Source organism: Schistocerca gregaria, chromosome 1 (genome assembly GCF_023897955.1).
Source record: "Schistocerca gregaria isolate iqSchGreg1 chromosome 1, iqSchGreg1.2, whole genome shotgun sequence".
NCBI lineage: Eukaryota > Metazoa > Arthropoda > Insecta > Orthoptera > Acrididae > Schistocerca > Schistocerca gregaria.
In genome coordinates this window covers 879,037,404-879,059,903 of record NC_064920.1, presented here as the reverse complement: position 1 = coordinate 879,059,903, position 22,500 = coordinate 879,037,404, and the positions used below count along the sequence as shown (strand labels likewise).

The 22,500-nt window shown below is 43.4% G+C and overlaps 1 protein-coding gene and 1 long non-coding RNA gene across 3 annotated transcripts in view; one reads left to right on the top strand and one right to left on the bottom strand.

The window, feature by feature from the left end:
- Positions 1-22,500, top strand: part of LOC126273387 (serine protease svh-1-like) — a 356,722-nt gene that overhangs the window by 194,347 nt on the left and 139,875 nt on the right. For both annotated transcript variants that reach the window (XM_049976948.1, XM_049976942.1), the window contains one exon: positions 16,786-17,024. In XM_049976948.1, coding sequence (XP_049832905.1) covers positions 16,786-17,024 — 239 coding nt within the window. The remainder of the gene's footprint in view (positions 1-16,785; positions 17,025-22,500) is intronic.
- The window catches only part of LOC126273404 (uncharacterized), a 119,856-nt gene that overhangs the window by 23,708 nt on the left and 73,648 nt on the right, over positions 1-22,500 (bottom strand). The window lies entirely within an intron of this gene.

Genomic DNA, 22,500 nt, shown 5'->3' with positions numbered 1-22,500 from the left:
ACTTATCGTAGAAAATAGATTAAGGAAAGGCAAACCTACGTTTCTAGCATTTGTAGACTTAGAGAAAGCTTTTGAAAATGTTGACTGAAATACTCTCTTTCAAATTCTGAAGTTTGGCAGGGATAAAATACAGGGAGCGAAAGGCTATTTACAATTTGTACAGAAACCAGATGGCAGTTATAAGAGTCAAGGGGCATGAAAGGGAAGCAGTGGTTGGGAACGGAGTGAGACGGGGTTGTAGCCTCTCCCTGATGTTATTCAATCTGTATATTGAGCAAGCAGTAAAGGAAACAAAAGAAAAATTCGGATTAGGAATTAAAATCTATGGAGAAGAAATAAAAACTTTGAGGTTCGCCGATGACATTGTAATTCTGTCAGTGACAGGAGAGAACCTGGAAGAGCAGCTGAACACAGGGGACAGTTTCTTGAAAGGAAGATAGAAGAAGAACATGAACAAAAGCAAAAAAAGGATAATGGAATGTAGTCAAATTAAATCAGTCGATGCTGCGGGAATTAGATTAGGAAATGCGACGCTTAAAGTAGTAAATGAGTTCTGCTATTTGGGAAGCAAAATAACTGATGATGGTCGAAGTAGAGAGGATATAAAATGTAGTCTGCAATGGCGAGGAAAGCACTTCTGAAGAAGAAAAATTTGTTAACATCTAGTATAGAGTTAAGTGCCAGGAAGTCGTTTCTGAAGGTATTTGTATGGAGTTTAGCCATGTATGGAAGTGAAATGTGGATGATAAATAGTTTAGACAAGAAGAGAATAGAAGCTTTTGAAATGTGGTGCTACACAAGAATGCTGAAAATTAGATGGGTAGATCACATAACTAATGAGGAGGTATTGAATAGAATTGGGGAGAAGAGGAGCTTGTGGCACAACTTGGCCAGAAGAAGGGATTGGTTGGCGAGGCATATTCTGAGGCATCAAGAGATCACCAATTTAGTATTGGAGGGCAGTGTGGAGGGTAAGAATCGTAGAGAGAGACCAAGAGATGAATACACTATGCAGATTCAGAAGGATGTAGGTTGCAGTAGGTAGTGGGAGATGAAGAAGCTTGCACAGGATGGAGTAGCATGGAGAGCTGCATCAAACCAGTCCTGGACTGAAGACCACAACAATATTAATTATTAATTTTAATTATATTGTTAATATTGAGACTATTATTTTATGCTATGATATTGGTGAACACACGTCAGCTAAAATCAAAATAATCAAGTCTGCTTTGATCACATAAGCTTGAATTAAATTTTTTGAAAATTGTTCCCTCGAAAAAAGCACGATCACTGAAGAAAAATCCTTTCCTGCTAAGGCCAGATGCAAATTTACACAATACATGGTAAGTAAAGTAGCAAAATTTAGTGTCAAATGCTGGTTAGCATACCTGGGAAATTGATCAAAGAATCAGATAATTTCTTAAGTTTTAGCGTTTCTGAATAAGTTGTACCATTACTGAGAAGTAGAAACGAAAGGTCAACTGATAATTTATTCACACCTGGCTGAAGTATTGAAGAGGAAGGACGTAAGTTTAGTGGGTACAATGAACCTTTTGGGAAGCGAGGTAACACATCAAGAAGGATGTCAAAAGCGTTACTATAGACAAGTAACAATATTATGAAAGGGGACGTTGCTACTCACCATATAGCAGAGATGCAGAGTTGCAGATAGGCACAACAAAAAGACTGTTTCAAAAAGTGATGACACACACACACACACACACACACACACACTCTTAAGCAAACGCAACTCTCACACACATGACTGAGTCTCAGGCAGCTGAAGCCACAGTGCGAGCAGCAACACTAGTGCATGATGACTAGATGGGGGTAAGGAGGAGGCTGTGGCAGGGCGGGAGGGATAGTAGGGTAGGGGTGGGGGACAGTGAAGTGCAGCTGGGGAGTGCACAGGAACGAGCTGGAGAGAGGGTCAGCTAGGTGCAAGCAGGAGGTTAGAGAGAGAGAAGGAAATATGCTTGGGGGGGGGGGGGGGGGTGAGGGGGGGGGGGAGTGGGGGTGGGGGGGGGGGGAATGAAGAAGGAGAGAAGTAAAAATACTGGGTTTGTTGATGGAATGAGGGCTGCGTAGTGGTGGATGAGGTCAGGGAAGGGGCTGGAGGAGTGAGGACAATGACTAACGAAGGTTGAGGTCAGGAGGGTTATGGGAACATAGGATATATTGCAGGGAATGTTCCCACCTATTCAATTAAGGAAAAATGGTGTTTGTCGGAGGGATCCTTATGGCACAGGCTGTGAAGTAGGATGTCATTTCGAGCAGTGTGCTCAGCAACAGGGTGGTCCACCTGTTTCTTGGGCACATTTTGTTGGTTGCATTCAAGGGGACAAACATCTTGTTGGTTGTCGTGCTCACATAGAATGCAGCACAGTAGTTGCAGCTTAGCTTTTAGATCACATGACTGGTTTCACAGGTAGCCATGCCTTTGTTGGGGCAGGTGATGTTTTTGACCGTACTGGAATAGGTGGTGGTGGGCCTTGCATCTAGGTCTATTTCAAGGATATGAGTCATGAGGTAAGTCGTTGGGAGTAGGGGCTGTGTAGGGATGACAAGTAGATTGTGTAGGTTCGGTGGACTGCAGAATAACATGTGGGAAGGATAGTGGGCAGGACATTTCGCTGCATCTACATCTACATGATTACTCTGCTATTCACAATAAAGTGCCTGGCAGAGGGTTCAGTGAGACACCTTCAAGCTGTACTCTACCAGTCCACTCTTTAACGGTGCACAGGAAAAAAGAGCTCTTAAATTTCTCTTATTTTATCATGAGATCGTTTCTCCCTATGTAGGTGGGTGCCAACAGAATGTTTTCACAATCGGAGGAGAAAACTGGTGATTGAAATTTCATGAGAAGATCCTGCCACTAAAAAAAATGGCTTTGTGTTAATGACTGACATTCCAATTCATGTATCATGTCTGTGGCACTATCTCCCCTATTTCATGATAATACAAAATTATTTGCCCTTCTATGAACTTTTTCAATGTTATATATTTATATATTAAAAACAAAGATTCCAAGACTTACCAAGTGGGAAAGCGCCGGTAGACAGGCACAATAAAATAACACACAAACACACACACAAAATTACGAGCTTTCGCAACCGGCGGTTGCTTCGTCAGGAAAGAGGGAAGGAGAAGGAAAGATGAAAGGATGTGGGTTTTAAGGGAGAGGGTAAGGAGCCATTCCAATCCCGGGAGCGGGAAGACTTACCTTAGGGGGGGAAAAGGAGAGGTATATACTCGCACACACACACACACACATATCCATCCATACATATACAGAATACAGACACAAGCAGTGCCTGTCTACTGGCGCTTTCCCGCGTGGTAAGTCTTGGAATCTCTCTCTCTCTCTCTACCAAGCGGGAAACCGCTGGTAGATAGGCACAATAAATAAAACACACAAACACACACACAGAATTTCTAGCTTTCGCAACCGATGGTTGCTTCTACAGGAAAGAGGGAAGGAGAGGGAAAGACGAAAGGACGTGGGTTTTAAGGGAGAGCGTAAGGAGTCATTCCAATCCCGGGAGCGGAAAGACTTCCCTTAGGGGGAAAAAAGGACAGGTGTACACTCGCACACACACACACATGTCCATCCGCACATACACAGACACAAGCAGACATTTGTAAAGGCAAAGAGTTCGGGCATATATATATATAGGAAATTGAAATAAGAACACCGTGAATTCATTGTCCCAGGAAAGGGAAACTTTATTGACACATTCCTGGGGTCAGATACATCACATGATCACACTGACAGAACCACAGGCACATAGACACAGGCAACAGAGCATGCACAATGTCGGCACTAGTACAGTGTATATCCACCTTTCGCAGCAATGCAGGCTGCTATTCTCCCATGGAGACGATCGTAGAGATGCTGGATGTAGTCCTGTGGAATGGCTTGCCATGCCATTTCCACCTGGTGCCTCAGTTGGACCAGCGTTCGTGCTGGACGTGCAGACCGCGTGAGACGACGCTTCATCCAGTCCCAAACATGCTCAATGGGGGACAGATCCGGAGATCTTGCTGGCCAGGGTAGTTGACTTACACCTTCTAGAGCACGTTGGGTGGCCCAGGATACATGTGGACGTGCATTGTCCTGTTGGAACAGCAAGTTCCCTTGCTGGTCTAGGAATGGTAGAACTATGGGTTCGATGACGGTTTGGATGTACCATGCACTATTCAGTGTCCCCTCGACGATCACCAGAGGTGTACGGCCAGTGTAGGAGATCGCTCCCCACACCATGATGCCGGGTGTTGGCCCTGTGTGCCTCGGTCATATGCAGTCCTGATTGTGGCGCTCACCTGCATGCACCAAACACACATACGACCATCATTGGCACCAAGGCAGAAGCGACTCTCATCGCTGAAGACGACACGTCTCCATTCGTCTCTCCATTCACACCTGTCGCGACACCACTGGAGGCGGGCTGCACGATGTTGGGGCGTGAGCGGAAGACGGCCTAATGGTGTGCGGGACCGTAGCCCATGTTCATGGAGACGGTTGCGAATGGTCCTCACCGATACCCCAGGAGCAACAGTGTCCCTAATTTGCTGGGAAGTGGCGGTGCGGTCCCCTACGGCACTACGTAGGATCCTACGGTCTTGGCGTGCATCCGTGCGTCGCTGCGGTCCGGTCCCAGGTCGACGGGCACGTGCACCTTCCGCCGACCACTGGCGACAACATCGATGTACTGTGGAGACCTCACGCCCCACGTGTTGAGCAATTCGGCGGTACGTCCACCCGGCCTCCCGCATGCCCACTATACGCCCTCGCTCAAAGTCCGTCAACAGCACATACGGTTCACGTCAATGCTGTCGCGGCATGCTACCAGTGTTAAAGACTGCGATGGAGCTCCGTATGCCACGGCAAACTGGCTGACACTGACGGCGACGGTGCACAAATGCTGCACAGCTAGCGCCATTCGACACCCAACACCGTGGTTCCTGGTGTGTCCGCTGTGCCATGCATGTGATCATTGCTTGTACAGCCCTCTCGCAGTGTCCGGAGCAAGTATGGTGGGTCTGACACACCGGTGTCAATGTGTTCTTTTTTCCATTTCCAGGAGTGTGTGTGTGTGTGTGTGTGTGTGTGTGTGTGTGTGTGTGTGTCTATATATATTTCCAGGAGTATAGGGAAACATTCCATCTGGAAAAAATATATCTAAAAACAAAGTGCTGACAGGTCGATAGACACACAAACAAACACACAAAATTCGAGCTTTCGCAACCGGCAGTTGCTTCGTCAGGAAAGAGGCCAGGGGAGTGAAAGATGAAAGGATGTGGGTTTTAAGGGAGAGGGTAAGGAGTCATTCCAATCCTGGGAGCGGAAAGACTTACCTTAGCGGGAAAAAAGGATAGGTACACACTCACACACACACACACACACACACACACACACACACACACATATCCATGCACACATTCACAGACACAAGCAGACATTTGTAAAGGCCAGGAGTTTGGGCAGAGATGTCAGTCAAGGCGGAAGTACAGAGGCAAAGAAGTTGTTGAAAGACAGGTGAGGTGTGAGCGGCGGCAACTTGAAATTAGTGGAGGTTGAGGCCTGGCGGATATCGAGAAGAGAGGATATTCTGAAGGGCAAGTTCTCATCTCCGGAGTTCTGACAGGTTGGTGTTAGTGGGAAGTATCCAGATAACTCGGTCGGTGTAACATTGTGCCAAGATGTGCTGGCCGTGCACCAAGGCATGTTTAGTCACAGGGTGATCCTCATTACCAACAAACACTGTCTGCCTGTGTCCATTCATGCGAATGGACAGTTTGTTGCTGGTCATTCCCACATAGAAAGCTTCACAGTGTAGGCAGGTCAGTTGGTAAATCACGTGGGTGCTTTCACACGTGGCTCTGCCTTTGATCGTGTACACCTTCCGGGTTACAGGACTGGAGTAGGTGGTGGTGGGAGGGAGCATGGGACAGGTTTTACACCGGGGTCGGTTACAAGGGTAGGAGCCAGAGGGTAGGGAAGGTGGTTTGGGAATTTAATAGGGATGAAGTAAGAGGTTACGAAGGTTCGGTGGACGGCAGAAAGACACTCTTGGTGGAGTGGGGAGGATTTCATGAAGGATGGATCTCATTTTAGGGCAGGATTTGAGGAAGTCGTATCCCTGCTGGAAAGCCACATTCAGAGTCTGATCCAGTCCCCGAAAGTATCCTGTCACAAGTGGGGCACTTTTGTGGTTCTTCTGTGGGAGGTTCTGGGTTTGATGGGATGAGGAAGTGGCTCTGGTTATTTGCTTCTGTACCAGGTCGGGAGGGTAGTTGCGGGATGCGAAAGCTGTTTTCAGGTTGTTGGTGTAATGGTTCAAGGATTCCGGACTGGCGCAGTTTCGTTTGCCACGAAGACCTAGGCTGTAGGGAAGGGACCATTTGATGTGGAATGGGTGGCAGCTGTCATAATGGAGGTACTGTTGCTTCTTGGTGGGTTTGATGTGGGCGGATGTGTGACGCTGGCCATTGGACAGATGGAGGTCGACGTCGAGGAAAGTGGCATGGGTTTTGGAGTAGGACCAGGTGAATCTGATGGAACCAAAGGAGTTGAGGTTGGAGAGGAAATTCTGGAGTTCTTCTTCACTGTGAGTCCAGATCATGAAGATGTCATCAACAAATCTGTACCAAACTTTGGGTTGGCAGGCCTGGGTAACCAAGAAGGCTTCCTCTAAGCGATCCATGAATAGGTTGGCGTACGAGGGGGCCATCCTGGTGCCCATGGCTGTTCCCTTCAATTGTTGGTATGTCTGGCCTTCAAAAGTGAAGAAGTTGTGGGTCAGGATGAAGCTGGATAAGATAATGAAGAAAGAGGTTTTAGATAGGGTGGTAGGTGATCTGCGTGAAAGGCAGTGCTCCATCGCAGCGAGGCCCTGGACGTGTGGGATATTTGTGTATAAGGAAGTGGCATCAGTGGTAACAAGGATGGTTTCCGGGGGTAACAGATTGGGTAAGGATTCCAGGCGTTTGAGAAAGTGGTTGGTGTCTTTGATGAAGGATGGTAGACTGCATGTAATGGGTTGAAGGTGTTGATCTACGTAGGCAGAGATACGTTCTGTGGGGCTTGGTAACCAGCTACAATGGGGCGGCCAGGATGATTGGGTTTGTGAATTTTAGGAAGAAGGTAGAAGGCAGGGGTAGATAAATAGTTTAGACAAGAAGAGAACAGAAGCTTTCAAAATATGGTGCTACAGGAGAATACTGAAGATTAGATGGGTAGACCACATAACTAATGAGGAGGTATTGAACAGAATTGGGGAGAAGAGAAATTTGTCACACAACTTGACTAGAAGAAGGGATCAGTTGGTAGGACATGTTCTGAGGCATCAAGGGATCACCAATTTAGTATTGGAGGGCAGCATGGAAGGTAACAATCGTAGAGGGAGACAAAGAGATGAATACACTAAGCAGATTCAGAAAGGTGTAGGTTGCAGTAGGTACTGAGAGATGAAGAAGCTTGCACAGGATAGTGTAGCATGGAGAACTGCAGCAAACCAGTCTCGGGACTGAAGACCGTAACAACAACAAACAACAGTGAATAATTTTACACTTTTCTTTATTCAGGGTCAACTGCCAATTTTCACACCATACAGATATCTAATCAGAATCATTTTACAATTCATTTTGGTCATCTGATGACTTTACAAGACAGTAAATGATAGCATCATCTGCAAACAATCTAAGATAGCTATTCAGATTGTCTCCTATATCATTAATATAGATCAGGAACAATAGAGGGCCTATAAAACTTCCTTGGTGAATACCAAATATTACTTCTGTTTTACTCTATGACTTTCCATCTATTACTATGAACTGTGAACTTTCTGACAGGAAATCATGAACCCAGTCACACAACTAAGGTGATATTTTTTGGGCATGCAGTTTGGTTAGGAGATGCTTGTGAGGAACAGTGTTGAAAGCCTTCTGGAAATCTAAAAATGCGGAATCAATTTTACATCCCCTTTTTTGCACTCAATACTTCATGAGTATAAAGAGTTAGTTGTGTTTCACTAGAACGATATTTTCTGAATCCTTACCACCTATGTGTCAATAAATCATTTTATTTGAGTTACTTCATAATATCTGAACACCGAATATGTTCCAAAATCCTACTGCAAATCAACATTAGTGATATGGGCCTGTAATTCAGTGGATTACTCCTCCTTCTCTTTTTGGATATGGGTGTGACTCGAACAATTTTCCTATCTTTAGGTACAGATCTTTCTGTGAGTGAGTGGTTTTATATCATTGCCAAATATGGAGCTATTGTAACAGCATACTCTGAAAGGAACCTGACTGGTATACAATCTGGATTATGACTTAAACTACTTTGCTACGCCGAGGACATCTACTTCTGTGTTTCTCATCCTGGCAGTTCTTGACTGGAATTCAGGAATATTTACTTTGTCTTCTTTGGTGAAGGAGTTTCAGAAAATTATGTTTAATAACTCTGCTTTAGTGGCACTTTCATCAGTGACTTCACTGTTGTTATCATGCAGTGAAGGTCTTGATTACGACTTGCCACTGGTGTGCTTTAGATATGACCAAAATCTCTTTGGGTTTTCTGCCAGATTTCAAGAGAGAGTTTCATTGTGGAAATTATTAAAAGCATTTCACATTAAAGTATGCACTATATTTTGATCTTCTGCAAAACTTGTCCAATCTTGAGGAGGTTGCATTCTTTTAAATTTGGCATGCTTTTTTTGTTGCTTCTGGAACAGTGATCCAACCCGTTTTCTCTACCATGGGGGATCAGTACCATCACTTATTAATTTATGTGGTATATATCTCTAAACTGCCGTCAATATTATCAATCTGAAATCATTCCACATATTTTCCTTTCTTACATGATCAAATCAGAAGGAGTCTCTTAAAAAGGCATTAAGAGCATTTTTATCAGCTTTTCTAAATAGATATAGTTTGTGTTTCTTTTTTATGGTTGTAAGTATTACAGTATTCGGCTTAGCAGCAACTGCTTTGTAGTTGCTAATCCCTGTAGTCATCATGATACTCCCTATTTGTCCAGGATTATTTATTGCCAAGATGGCAAATATGCTTTCACAACCATTTATGCTTTGAATGGGCGTATGGACTAATTGTTCAAAATAATTTTCTGAGAAAGTACTCAGTACAGTTTTAGATGACATTTTATGCCTGCCACTGGCTTTAAATGTATAATTTTTCCAGCATATCAAGGTGTAATGGGTCATCCTCCTCCAACATTACCTTTTTCTTTTATGGGAATAACCGATACCGCATATACTATCGAATCTGGTATAGGTGAACATTCTCGGCTGTTTCACTGAATGATTTTGTATATGATGTATTATACTTCAGGCTAAAATGTATGAAAAGAAATTAACGTCTTTCAATCGATATGTATTAACAGTTAAAATTGCTCTTTTTTTAAAAATATTTGAAATTATGAAATTTCTGGCATACTTAAAATTCATATTATTAATTGCAAAATGATGAAGAAATTGAAGAAATGTACGATGAAATAAAAGAAATTGTTCAGATAGTGAAGGGAGACGAAAATTTAATAGTAATGGGTGACTGGAATTCGAGTGTAGGAAAAGGGAGAGAAGGAAACATCGTAGGTGAATATGGATTGGGGCTAAGAAATGAAAGAGGAAGCCGCCTAGTAGAATTTTGCACAGAGCACAAGTTAATCATAGCTAACACTTGGTTTAAGAATCATGAAAGAAGGTTGTATACGTGGAAGAACCCTGGAGATACTAAAAGGTATCAAATAGATTATATAATGGTAAGACAGAGATTTAGGAACCAGGTTTTAAGTTGTAAGACATTTCCAGGGGCAGATGTGGACTCGGACCACAATCTATTGGTTATGACCTGTAGATTAAAGCTGAAGAAACTGCAAAAATGTGGGAAATTAAGGAGATGGGACCTGGATAAACTGAAAGAACCAGAGGTTGTACAGAGTTTCAGGGAGAGCATAAGGGGGCAATTGACAGGAATAGGGGAAAGAAATACAGTAGAAGAAGAATGGGTAGCTCTGAGGGATGAAGTAGTGAAGGCAGCAGAGGATAAAGTAGGTAAAAAGACGAGGGCTGCTAGAAATCCTTGGGTAACAGAAGAAATACTGAATTTAATTGATGAAAGGAGAAAATATAAAAATGCAGTAAATGAAGCAGGCAAAAAGGAATACAGACTTCTCAAAAATGAGATCCACAGGAAGTGCAAAATGGCTAAACAGGGATGGCTAGAGGACAAATGTAAGGATGTAGAAGCTTATCTCACTAGGGGTAAGATAGATACTGCCTACAGGAAAATTAAAGAGACCTTTGGAGAGAAGAGAACCACGTGTATGAATATCAAGAGCTCAGATGGCAACCCAGTTCTAAGCAAAGAAGGGAAGGCAGAAAGGTGGAAGGAGTATATAGAGGGTCTATACAAGGGCGATGTACTTGAGGACAATATTATTGAAATGGCAGAAGATGTTGATTAAGATGAAATGGGAGATACGATACTATGTGAAGAGTTTGACAGAGCACTGAAAGAACCAATTCAAAACAAGGCCTCGGGAGTAGACAACATTCCATTAGAACTACTGACGGCCTTGGGAGAGCCAGTTCTGACGAAACTCTACCGTCTGGTGAGCAAGATGTATGAGACAGGTGAAATACCCTCAGACTTCAAGAAGAATATAATAATTCCAATCCCAAAGAAAGCAGGTGTTGACAGATGTGAAAATTACCGAACTATCAGTTTAATAAGTCACAGCTGCAAAATACTAACGCGAATTCTTTACAGACGAATGGAAAAACTGGTAGATGCGGACCTCGGGGAGGATCAGTTTGGATTCCGTCGAAATGTTGGAACACGTGAGGCAATACTGACCTTACGACTTATCTTAGAAGAAAGATTAAGAAAGGGCAAACCTACGTTTCTGGCATTTGTGGACTTGGAGAAGGCTTTTGACAGTTTTGACTGGAATACTCTTTTTGAGATTCTGAAGGTGGCAGGGGTAAAATACAGGGAGCGAAAGGCTATTTACAATTTGTACAGAAACCAGATGGCAGTCATAAAAGTCGAGGGGCATGAAAGGGAAGCAGTGGTTGGGAAAGGAGTGAGACAGGGTTGTAGCCTATCCCCGATGTTATTCAATCTGTATATTGAGCAAGCAGTAAAGGAAACAAAAGAAAAATTTGGAGTAGGTATTAAAATTCATGGAGAAGAAGTAAAAAGTTTGAGGTTCGCCGATGACATTGTAATTCTGTCAGAGACGGCAAAGGACTTGGAAGAGCAGTTGAACGGAATGGACAGTGTCTTGAAAGGAGGGTATGAGATGAACATCAACAAAAGCAAAACGAGGATAATGGAATGTAGTCAAATTAAATCGGGTGATGCTGAGGGAATTAGATTAGGAAATGAGACACTTAAAGTAGTAAAGGAGTTTTGCTATTTAGGAAGTAAAATAACTGATGATGGTCGAAGTAGAGAGGATATAAAATGTAGACTGGCAATGGCAAGGAAAGCGTTTCTGAAGAAGAGAAATTTGTTAACATCGAATATAGATTTATGTATCAGGAAGTCGTTTCTGAAAGTATTTGTTTGGAGTGTAGCCATGTATGGAAGTGAAACATGGACGATAACTAGTTTGGACAAGAAGAGAATAGAAGCTTTCGAAATGTGGTGCTACAGAAGAATACTGAAGATAAGGTGGATAGATCACGTAACTAATGAGGAGGTATTGAATAGGATTGGGGAGAAGAGAAGTTTGTGGCACAACTTGACTAGAAGAAGGGATCGGTTGGTAGGACATGTTTTGAGGCATCAAGGGATCACAAATTTAGCGTTGGAGGGCAGCGTGGAGGGTAAAAATCGTAGAGGGAGACCGAGAGATGAGTACACTAAGCAGATTCAGAAGGATGTAGGTTGCAGTAGGTACTGGGAGATGAAGTAGCTTGCACAGGATAGAGTAGCATGGAGAGCTGCATCAAACCAGTCTCAGGACTGAAGACAACAACAACAACAATTGCAAAATCTAACATTAGTTATTAAATTTATTTCTGAACTCTTTTATAAAATAATGATATATTTTAGCGAAGATTCTTCTTTGGTTAAGAAAGTTTGTAAACAACTTGCTTTGTAAACTCTTTGGAATATTGTGAGTACCATAGAATGTTAGGAGTAGTGGGCATGCCTCTGATGGAAGTAGACAAATTTCTAATCTTGTCAAGAACAATGTGAATTCATGTTCTGAAGTGGAATTGTAAAGTCGGTGTGATATAAAAGAATGGGGTAAAATAAAAAGATATTCGTAACAACAGGGAAATCTTCATCAGTTATTCAACAAGAACCCACAACGTTATAAAAATTACAGCCTCATGAATTTGCCCTAGACACTAGACTTGGATGCCCTTTCCGTGGTTTCCTGAAACCATCTAACCTAAAAAACCACCCAGTCCCTCCCACACAACCCCCCCCCCCTTCCCGCCCCCCCGCTACCCATGTAGCCACTCCTCACCTATTAAGCAGAACCTGGAAACCCACCACCCGATGGCACAAGTCAAGAAACGCAAGCCTACACGTTCACAGAACTGCCTGTGCCTCTGATTCAGACCATCCACTCAGCTCTGCACCAAAGGACCACTGTTTGTTCTATAGACAATGCTGCAGATGGTGAGCTTAATCTCACAAGCAAGACTGACAGTCTTTACCATTTCCACTAGCCGCCCGAAACCAGAGAGAATCTCCTCCGATCCAAAGTGACACAGGTCATTGTTGCTGACATGAACCACCACCTACAGTTGGCTGTATCATGACCTCTTCGTGGCATCCAGAAGCACCCTTTCCACATCCAGAATGACTCCCCCCCAACAAGCACACAGAATGCACACTGGTTTCCTTCACCTCTTTGACAGTCATGTTCATAAGGGGCCCTGTTAGGCGTAAAACGTTGGTGCACCCAACTATCAGCAAACCCACTGTCTGTGAATGCCCAGACCTTGCAGGCCAAGAAGTTTACTCTGAAAATGGGTGGATGACTGTATCCGACTTAGAGACTTCATCAGCTACAGATAATGCTTGAAACCTGTTCATCAAATGAACTTGGGTGGTCTTATGATTGGCCCCTCGTAAAATCTTTCGCTGCCTGCCAGGCTTTGGAATGATCTCCCACTTGACCACGGGTGAGGGGTCAACTTCAGTGCAGGCAGTACCCGGGGCGGCCACAGCATTGGACCGATCAGGAGACACGTGGGACGTGCTCAAAGTCCCTCGCATACCCACGTCTAACCCCCCACAGTTTTGCCCCTTGGCAGCAGCCTCCAGCTGTGTGATGGAAGCCAACACAGGCTGGAGCTTGAATGATGGGTCATCAACTCAGCTCACATCTGTACACAGTAATCACAGTTCCTATCCATTATTGAAGTCGCTCCTGTTTGAAGCTCGTAAAAATATGTGACAAATGAATGGCGTACTTGGCTTATCAGCAACAGGAATATGAGGTGCTCTGTCATGGACAGTCTTTCCAACACTGAGCTACACTAACCAAAACAAACAAAAGCCTGTATGATACAAAGGCATGACGAGAGGTAGTTGAAACCATGGTGGAGAATGTAATTCAGTTGTTCCAGTCCTGGTTGGTACTGAGTTACGAGGGGGACACTCCTCTGAGGCTGGATGGCGAGACTATGGGAGATGGTGGGAGCCTGGAAAGATAATGCATGGAATATTTGTTTTTGTACATGGCTGGGAGGATAATTATGGTCTGTGAAGACTTCAGTGAGACCCTTGATATATTGATATATTTCAAGAGGGCCTGCTCATCACTGCCGAGTGATGACCACAGGTGGCTAGGCTGTATGGTAGGGACTTCTTGGTACGGGATGGGTAGCAGCTGTCAAAGTGGGGTTATTGCTGGTGGTTAGTGGGTTTGATATGGACAGAAGTACTGATGTAGCCATCTTTGAGGTGGATGTCGACATCTAGGAAGGTTGCATGTTGGGTTGAGTAGGACCAGGAGAAGCAAACGGGGGAGAAACTGTTGAGGTTCTGGAGGAATGTGGATAGGGTGTCCTCACCCTCGATCCAGATCACAAATATGTCATCAATGAATCTGATCCAGGTGAGGGGTTTAGGATGCTGTGTGGTTAGGAAAGATTCCTCCTGATAGCCTATGAATAGGTTGACATAGGCTGGTACTGTGTGGGTGCCCATTGTCATACCCCAGATTTGTTTTTAGGTAACGCCATCAAAGGAGAAGTGATTGCGGGTGAGGATATAGTTGGTCATGGAATCTAGGAAGGATGTTGTTACTTTAGAATCCATCGGGCACTCGGAGAGGTAGTGTTCAATAATGGTAAGACCATGGGCATCATGGATGTTAGTGTAAAGGGAGGTGGCATAATCGGTGACCAGTAGGGCACCGTTTGGTAAAGGGGCGGGAACTGTGGAGAGTTGGTGGAGGAAATGGTTAGTTTCTTTAATGTAGGAGGTCATAGATTGAATGTGTTGGTCTATGAGAAGAGAGATTCTCTAAGTGGGGGGCACAGTAACCGGTCATAATGGGGCGTCCTGGGTGGTTGAGTGTATAGACTTTAGCATCTAGAAGGTAGGAGTGTGGGGAGTTGTAGGGGCGAGCAAAGAGATGGACTCTGGGGAGGGGTTCTGGGATGGGCCTAAGGATTTGAGGAGTGACTGGAGATCCTGCTGGATTTTTGGGATGGAGTCACTCGCAAGGTTTGTAGGTGGATGTATCTACCCCGCTATATAAACTATACCAACCATTTCCTCATTGACTCTCCACAGTTCCTGTGACTTTACCACTCAGTGCCCTGCTCATCATTATTAATGCTACCTCCTTTTACCGTTACTGAAAACTACCTTTATCAATACCCAATGAATTCCAAACCAACAACCTCCCTCCTAGTTGCCATGACCAACTATACCCTCACCTGCAATTACTTCTCCTTTGAAGGCATTGCTTAAAAACCAACCTGCGGTATGTCTATGGGCACCCATGTGACACTATCCTATGCTAAGCTATTCATGGGCAATCTAGAGGAATCCTTCCTAAACACACAGAATCCTAAACCACTGACCTATGTCAGATTCATTGTTGACATATTTGCGATCTGGATTAAGGGCGAGGACACGCTATCCACTTTATTCCAGAACCTCAAAAGCTTCTTCCCCATTTGCCTCACCTGGTCCTACTCAACCCAATAAGTCACCTTCTTAGATGTTGACGTCCACCTCAAGGATGGCTACATCAGTAGTTCTGTCCATATCAAACCGACTAATCACCAGCAATACCTCCACTTCAACAGGTGCCGCCCATTCCATACCAAGAAGTCCTTTCCATACAACCTAGCCGTGCATGGTCATCGCATCTGCAGTGACGAGTGGTCCCTCTCAAAATATGTCGAGGGTCTCACTGAAGCCTTCAAAGACCATAATTATCCTCCCAACCTTATACAATATCAGATCTCCTGTGCCTTATCTTTCCAGTCTCGCATCACCTCCCAAAGTCTCGCCATCTGGCCATGGAGGGGCATAACCCTCGTACCTCAGTACCACCCATGACTAGAGCAGCTGAATTACATTTTCCACCAGGATTTTGACTACCTCTCATTTTGCTCTGAAATGAGAAATGCTCTGTCCAGTATCCTTCCCACCCCTCCCACAGTGGCATTCCACCATACACCAAACCTACACAATATACTTGTCCATCCCTAAAAAACTTCTGCTCCAAACTCCTTACCTCGTGGCTTATACCCCTGTAGTAGACCTAGATGAAAGACCTGTCCCATACATCCCCCTACCACCACTACTCCAGTCTGGTTACAAACACCACTATCCCATCAAAGGCAGGGGTACCTGTGAAACCATTCATGTTATCTAGAAGCTAAGCTGCAACCACTGTGGTGCATTCTACGTGGGCATGACAACAAACAAGATGTCTGTCCGCATGAATGGCCACTGACAAATTGTCACCAAGAAACAAGTGGAGCACCCTGTCGCTGAGCACACTGCCCAACATGATATCTTTCATTTTAATGACTGCTTCACAGCCTGTACCATATGGGTCCTTCCCACCAACACCAGCTTTTCTGAATTGCACAGGTGGGAACTCTCTCTGCAATATGTCCTACATTTCCGTAACCCTCCTGTCCTCAACTTTCATTAGTTGTTGTCCTCACCCATCCAGCCCCCTCCCTGTTCCCATTCCAGCACTACACAGCCATCATTCCACCATCACACACAGTCTTTTTATGTCTCTCTTTTACACACAAATGAAAATTATGTTTCAAAACATATTACCTGTAATCAGCAGTGGGTCAAATAATCAAGGTGAGCCATGAAGTAATAAAATTAGGTGACAGAGCAGAGCATCAAAATGCTAGAGCTAGAAAATGTGCCATGTGGAGAAGTTGCACATAAAAAATGTAAAACAAATGTAGTCTTGAAGCAGAGCATTTTTTGTGTGTCAGGCCAAATTATTACGATATAAAAAGATTTTATTTTCTGTTGTATTAATATCCCATAATAGATCCACTCACAAATAAAAATGATGCACATTTACAGTTTGAATGTTCTTCTCAAAAACAGTTTCTATGTTTTTTTTTTAATTAAATATGTGCTAAAATAGAAATAAGCACAGTTCTGTTGCTCCACTCAATTTGAATGCTGCTGCAATTTTAAATTTGTAAAAGTCTTCTATTTTTAGTGGTAAACTGGAGGACTCTGTGCTTCTTGGATTAACTTGTAACAATGTTTGTTTTGCAGTATTTGGTAAATGGGGTGTGATATGTGATGATCAGTTTGGCATCGAAGAAGCTACTGTGATTTGTAAGGAACTGGGTTTCAGTCTTGGAGCTATTGATGTCCGCCTACACTCATTTTTTGGTAAAAGCAATATGAATGGTACTTTTCTCATGGATGAACTGCAGTGTACTGGCAATGAATCTTCTCTCACTGAATGTTATTTCAATGGATGGGGTGTACATGACTGTGGACCTGAAGAGGTAAGTTTCTATATATAAGTAAGTAGATGATCTTCTTTCACTTACTCGTATACTGCTGGGTAATGCATAGGAAAACTGACATATAAATACATCACAGCAATGTTTTGAGTGCAGGTCCATCAAACCAATTTCACCTTGGTATTTACTAGAATAGGTATTAAGATATGTAAAGGAGGTTACACATTCAAAAAGAGAGGAATGAAATTTGTGTTAATTGTGTGGTTATTGCTGACTAAATATCAACTGCAAGGCATGAGATAATTTCTATTACCTTGAGATGTAACCACCAAATACTTCTGAAAGAAGCACCTAAAATGTAACCTGACACTTTTAGCTTTCAGAGCGATATTTTCTTTCTTCACGGAGCAAGAATAAAAAGATAGAAGAAAAGGGGAAGTAGGCAAAAATGACATGAAGAGGGGTATTCCTCATACAAAAACGGCAGGGGCAAGAATACTTAATTAAATAAAATAATAAAACAAAAAATTCTAACAAACACCATAAGCAAAATAGGGACAAAGGCAGTTTAATATAGAGGAGATTAAGGGCAGGAGGTTGGTAGTGTGAGAGGGTACATTGGAGAGCTACTTCCCATCTCCAGCCCTCAGGGCAACTATCACTGGATTGCAGGACCAATAGGCTTGAACAGTATAGCAAGCACTTGTGTCTCTCAGGTAACCTATAGAGTGCTCAGATATTGTGTTCAAGACATCACAAAAGTGGACATTTTTTCTGTATCCATTCAAGCAAGTTGTCTGCAAGTTTGGTAATAGTCATCTTTACATAGAAACCCATGCAGTGGGTGTGATTATTTCACATGTTGCCCTGCCTTAAATGTCATTTGATTTGCTAATGGTGAGGTTGAAGTAGGTGTTAGAGGTGGATTGGATTTTACAGTTCAAATGGTAAGTGTAGAAGGGATAAGAAGGATGTATGGAACGGAATGTTTAATGTGAAAGGAATGTTACCCATTGAGCTGCAGATATATTATGTTTGATTCACAGGTAACAAAGTTTGAATGCCAGAGTTAATAAAAGTGGAGATTAAGAAGATGACCAGATGAATTTCAGTTGGGTAAAGGAGTTAAGCTGTAGCCAAGGGCCATATTAGAAGTTTGGCATACAGCTGGACCATCCAAGTTCCCATGGCCATTTCCCTCATCTAGTTGTAGATGAAAAGGGGAGCAGGCATAAGTAAGAATGAAGTTTATTAATGTGTCAATGAATGAGGTGTTTTTGGGTACTTTCAGGTGAGAATCAGTAGGGGTATGCTCAAGATGTGGGTGGCTACATGGGTATTCAGGTAGAAAAAAGTCACATTGATGGTGACAATGAAGTATTCAAATTGGGTAGGGTGGGAATAGATTTTAACTTTGTGAGACGTGATTGGTGTCTTTTACGCTGGGTGTGAGGCTCTGTGAGATAAACAAAAATGTGCTGGAATGAGATTTTTACTCTGCAGCGGTTTGTGCGCAGATATGAAACTTCCTGGAAGATTAAAAAAATGTGCTGGACTGAGACTCAAACATGGAACCTTTGCCTTTCGCAGGCTAGTGCTCTACCAACTGAACTATCCAATAACAACTCACGCCCTGTCATCACAGCTTTAATTCTGCCAGTACCTTGTCTCCTACTTTCCAGATGTCACAGAAGCTCTCCTGCGAACCTTGCAGAACTAGCACTCCTGGAAGACAGGATATAGCAGATACATGGCTTAGCCACATCCTAGGGGCTTCTGTGAGGTTTGGAAGGTAGGAGACAAGGTACTGGCAGAATTAAAGCTGCGAGAACGGGGCGCGAGTCATGCTTGGGTAGCTCAGTTGGTAGAGAACTTGTCATGAAAGACAAAGGCCCCGAGTTTGAGTCTCGGTCTGGCATACAGTTTTAATCTGCCAGGAAGTTTAAAAAATGTGCTGGTTCACCACATCTGAGATTTACCCTGTCTCAGTGCCACCCATGCCATTCATTCTACACTCACACCTTCATCTCTACAGCCTACTTTCCACCATTGAGTCATATCCCTCCAGTCCACATTATCGCATCACATGTAGCTCCCCATGCCCGCATAAGAGTGAGTTCACATACCTTACATTCCCATCCTGTACTCATGCTCCTTCTCTCTCCAGCCATCAGCCAACCTTCCTTCAATCCTTCCTTCTTCTTCTCACCTTATTTCTCCTCTCAAGCACTCTTATTGAAACATCCTCTCAGACTGCCGAGCTGCAGTGCTGGTACAATGTTATCAGCTGGGGAAATGTAGCCACAGAGGTGTATGTGTGTGTAAGACTGTGAGTGTGTGTACATTTATAGTACTAGTTAGTTCTGAAGAAGGACACTTCTCTAAAGTTTAGCAATAGTAAAAGTCTTCTGTATGTGCCTCTCGATCACCCAGCATCTCTCTTTACTGTACTTAGTCCTTCCATTATTTAGTTTAATTTATTTGTCCTTACATCGTGATATCAGGCACGTCAATTTAACATGGATATAGTGTGCAAAAGTTAAGGCCAAAAGTAACTTTTACATGATGTGTCACTGCCGAATAAGATAGCTGAATGAAACCTGGTCCATACATACAGTGAAGAGTCAAAGTAAGTCGTACACACATCCAGTATCATGTAGGTCTCCCACTAACATGCAGAAGTGCCACAACATGACATGCATGGACTCAACTAATGTCTGAAATAGTGCCAGAGGCAATTGACACAATGAATCATGCAGGGCTGTCCATGAATCCGTAAGAGTACGAGAGGCTTGAGATGTCTTCTGAACAGCACATTGCAAGGCATCCCAGATATGCTCAATAATGCTCATGTTTGGCGAGTCTGGAGGCCATCAGAAGTGTTTAAATTCAGACAAGTGTTCCTGGAGCCACTCTGTAGCAATTCTGGGCTTGTGGGGTGTTGCACTGTCCTGCTGGAATTGCCCACATCCATAGGAATCCACAATGGACGCAAATGGATGCAGGTGATCAAACAGGATGCTTATGTTCATGTCACCTGTCAGAGTCATATCTAGATAAATCAGGGGTACTCCAACTGCATACGCCCCACACCATTATAGATCCTCAATGAGCTTGAACAGTCCGCTGCTGACATGCAGGGTCCACAGATTCATGAGGTTTTCTCCATACTAGTACACATCCACCTGCTCAACACAATTTTAAACGAGACTTGTCTGACCAGTCAACATGTTTCCAATCATCAACAGTCCTACATCGGTGTTGTCGGACCCAGGCAAAGTTTAAAGCTTTGTGTCATGCAGTCATCAAGGGTACATGAGTGTGCCTTTGATTCTGAAAGACCCATATCGATGATTGTTGAATAGTTCATACATTGACACTTGTTGGTGGCCCAACTTTGAAATCTGCAGCAATTTGTTGAAGTGTTGCACTTCTGTCACATCAGACAATTCTCTTCAGTTGTCATTGATCCCGTTCTTACAGGATTTTTGCCCGGCTGCAGCAATGTCAGAGATTTGATGTTTTACTGGAGTCCTGATATTCATGGAGCACTTGTTACATTATGGTATGGGGAAATCCTCACTTCATTGCTATCTCTGAGATGCTGTGTCCCATCGCTCATGTGCCGATGATAACACCTCATTCAAACTCACTTAAATCTTGATAACCTGCTACAGCAGCGGTAAATGATCTAACAACTGTGCCAGACACTTGTTGTCTTACATAGATGTTGCTGACTGCAGCACTATATTCTGACTGTTTACATATCTCTGTATTTGAATACACATGCCTATACCAGTTTGTTTGGCACTTCAGTGTAGAAAAAACTATGATAATGTATCAGAAGAGCTAACTGAAAGAAATACGAAGCACACATGAAGAAATGACATTTTTATTCAAAGACAATAACCATACTGAAGTCACTGTGATTCATGACGGATCTATGGACATTACAAAAGGTGGGAGATGGTTTTTAATAGGGTATGTGGTCACCATGGATGCAAATGCATGCTCTGTGTTGTGCTCCCATGCTGGCCACAAGGTTGGTAAAGGGTCTTCTGGTAAGGCACTCCATTCCTGCCCCAGTGTGGTTGACAACTGCTGAACGATCATTGGTGCATGTGGACATGCTTCAGTACGTCTTGTCACAGCCCTACACATGCTGAGTAGTATTTAAGTTTGGGTAATGGGCAAGCCAGTCCATATGCTGAATATCCTCTCATTCCAAGAGATCCTCAACGTGCACTGTTCCATGCAATTGTGCATTGCTATCCATAAAAATGAAGTCGGGGCCAATTGAAACCCTGCAAAGACACATGCGAGGAAGGAGTACAGTGTCACAATAATGTTGACAGGTGAGTGTGCCAAATTTAAGGATTCAGAGATCAGTATGCCCATGCAACATTATGCCTCCTCACACCACAACACCTCGATAACCAAAACAAACATGTTCAGCAATGTTATTGGGTTTATTACATTTTACCATTTCTTGCCTTATGAGGATACATGCAGCTTTGTTGAACATGATGATATTGGTTGTTCGTCCGCAGCATGTGGTCGTGCGGTAGCGTTTTTGCTTCCCACGCCCAGGTCCGATTCCCGGCGGGTTCAGGGATTTTCTCTGCCTCGTGATGACTGGGTGTTGTGTGATGTTCTAGGGGACTGATGACCATAGATGTTAAGTCCCATAGTGCTCAGAGCCATTTGAACCATTTTGATATTGGTTGTCCAGATGTTATCATGTGGGGAGGCAGAATGTTGCATGTGTGTACTGATCTCCAAAACTTTGAATGCATTACACTCACTAGTTAATGTTTTTGTGACCTTGTACACTTTCCCCGTGTGTGTTTTCAGCAGTGAATTTGGCCCTGACTTCATTTTTATGGATGGCATTGTGTGACTACATGGAACAGCACAGGTGGAGGAGTCTCAGAATGAGAGGATATTCGATGAATGACTGGATTGCCTGTTACCATGAGTTAAATCTCACCGAGCACATGTGGGACACATTGGGGCAACATATTGCAGTCTGTCCACATGCATCAACAGCCCATGAGCAGTTGTCACCTACACTGGAATGGAATGCCCTACTACAAGAACTCCTCACCAACCTTGTGGCCAGCATAGGAATGCATTACTGTCTGTGGTGATTCCACACCCTGTTAAGACCCCTGTCCCAACTACTGTGATGTTCAGGGGACCATAATGAACAGTGTCATTTCTGTTTGTCTCAGTGCATATTTCAGCTGTCTTTTGTACTATACTGGGGCAGTTCATTCTTTGTGTGGTCCAAGTTTCATCATGTTATGTTATTCAGCAGATACACGCTGTGCAAAAGTTATTTTTGTCTTTAAGTTTTGGACATCAGTGTACATACATACACACACAAATACTTGCTACTTATGAAACAAAAACACAAAATATATACACAAATAAAAGTGCACATACATATACTGTATAATATACCATGTCTGCCTCCATAGCTGAGTGGTCAGTGTAGATGGCTGCCACGCGGACG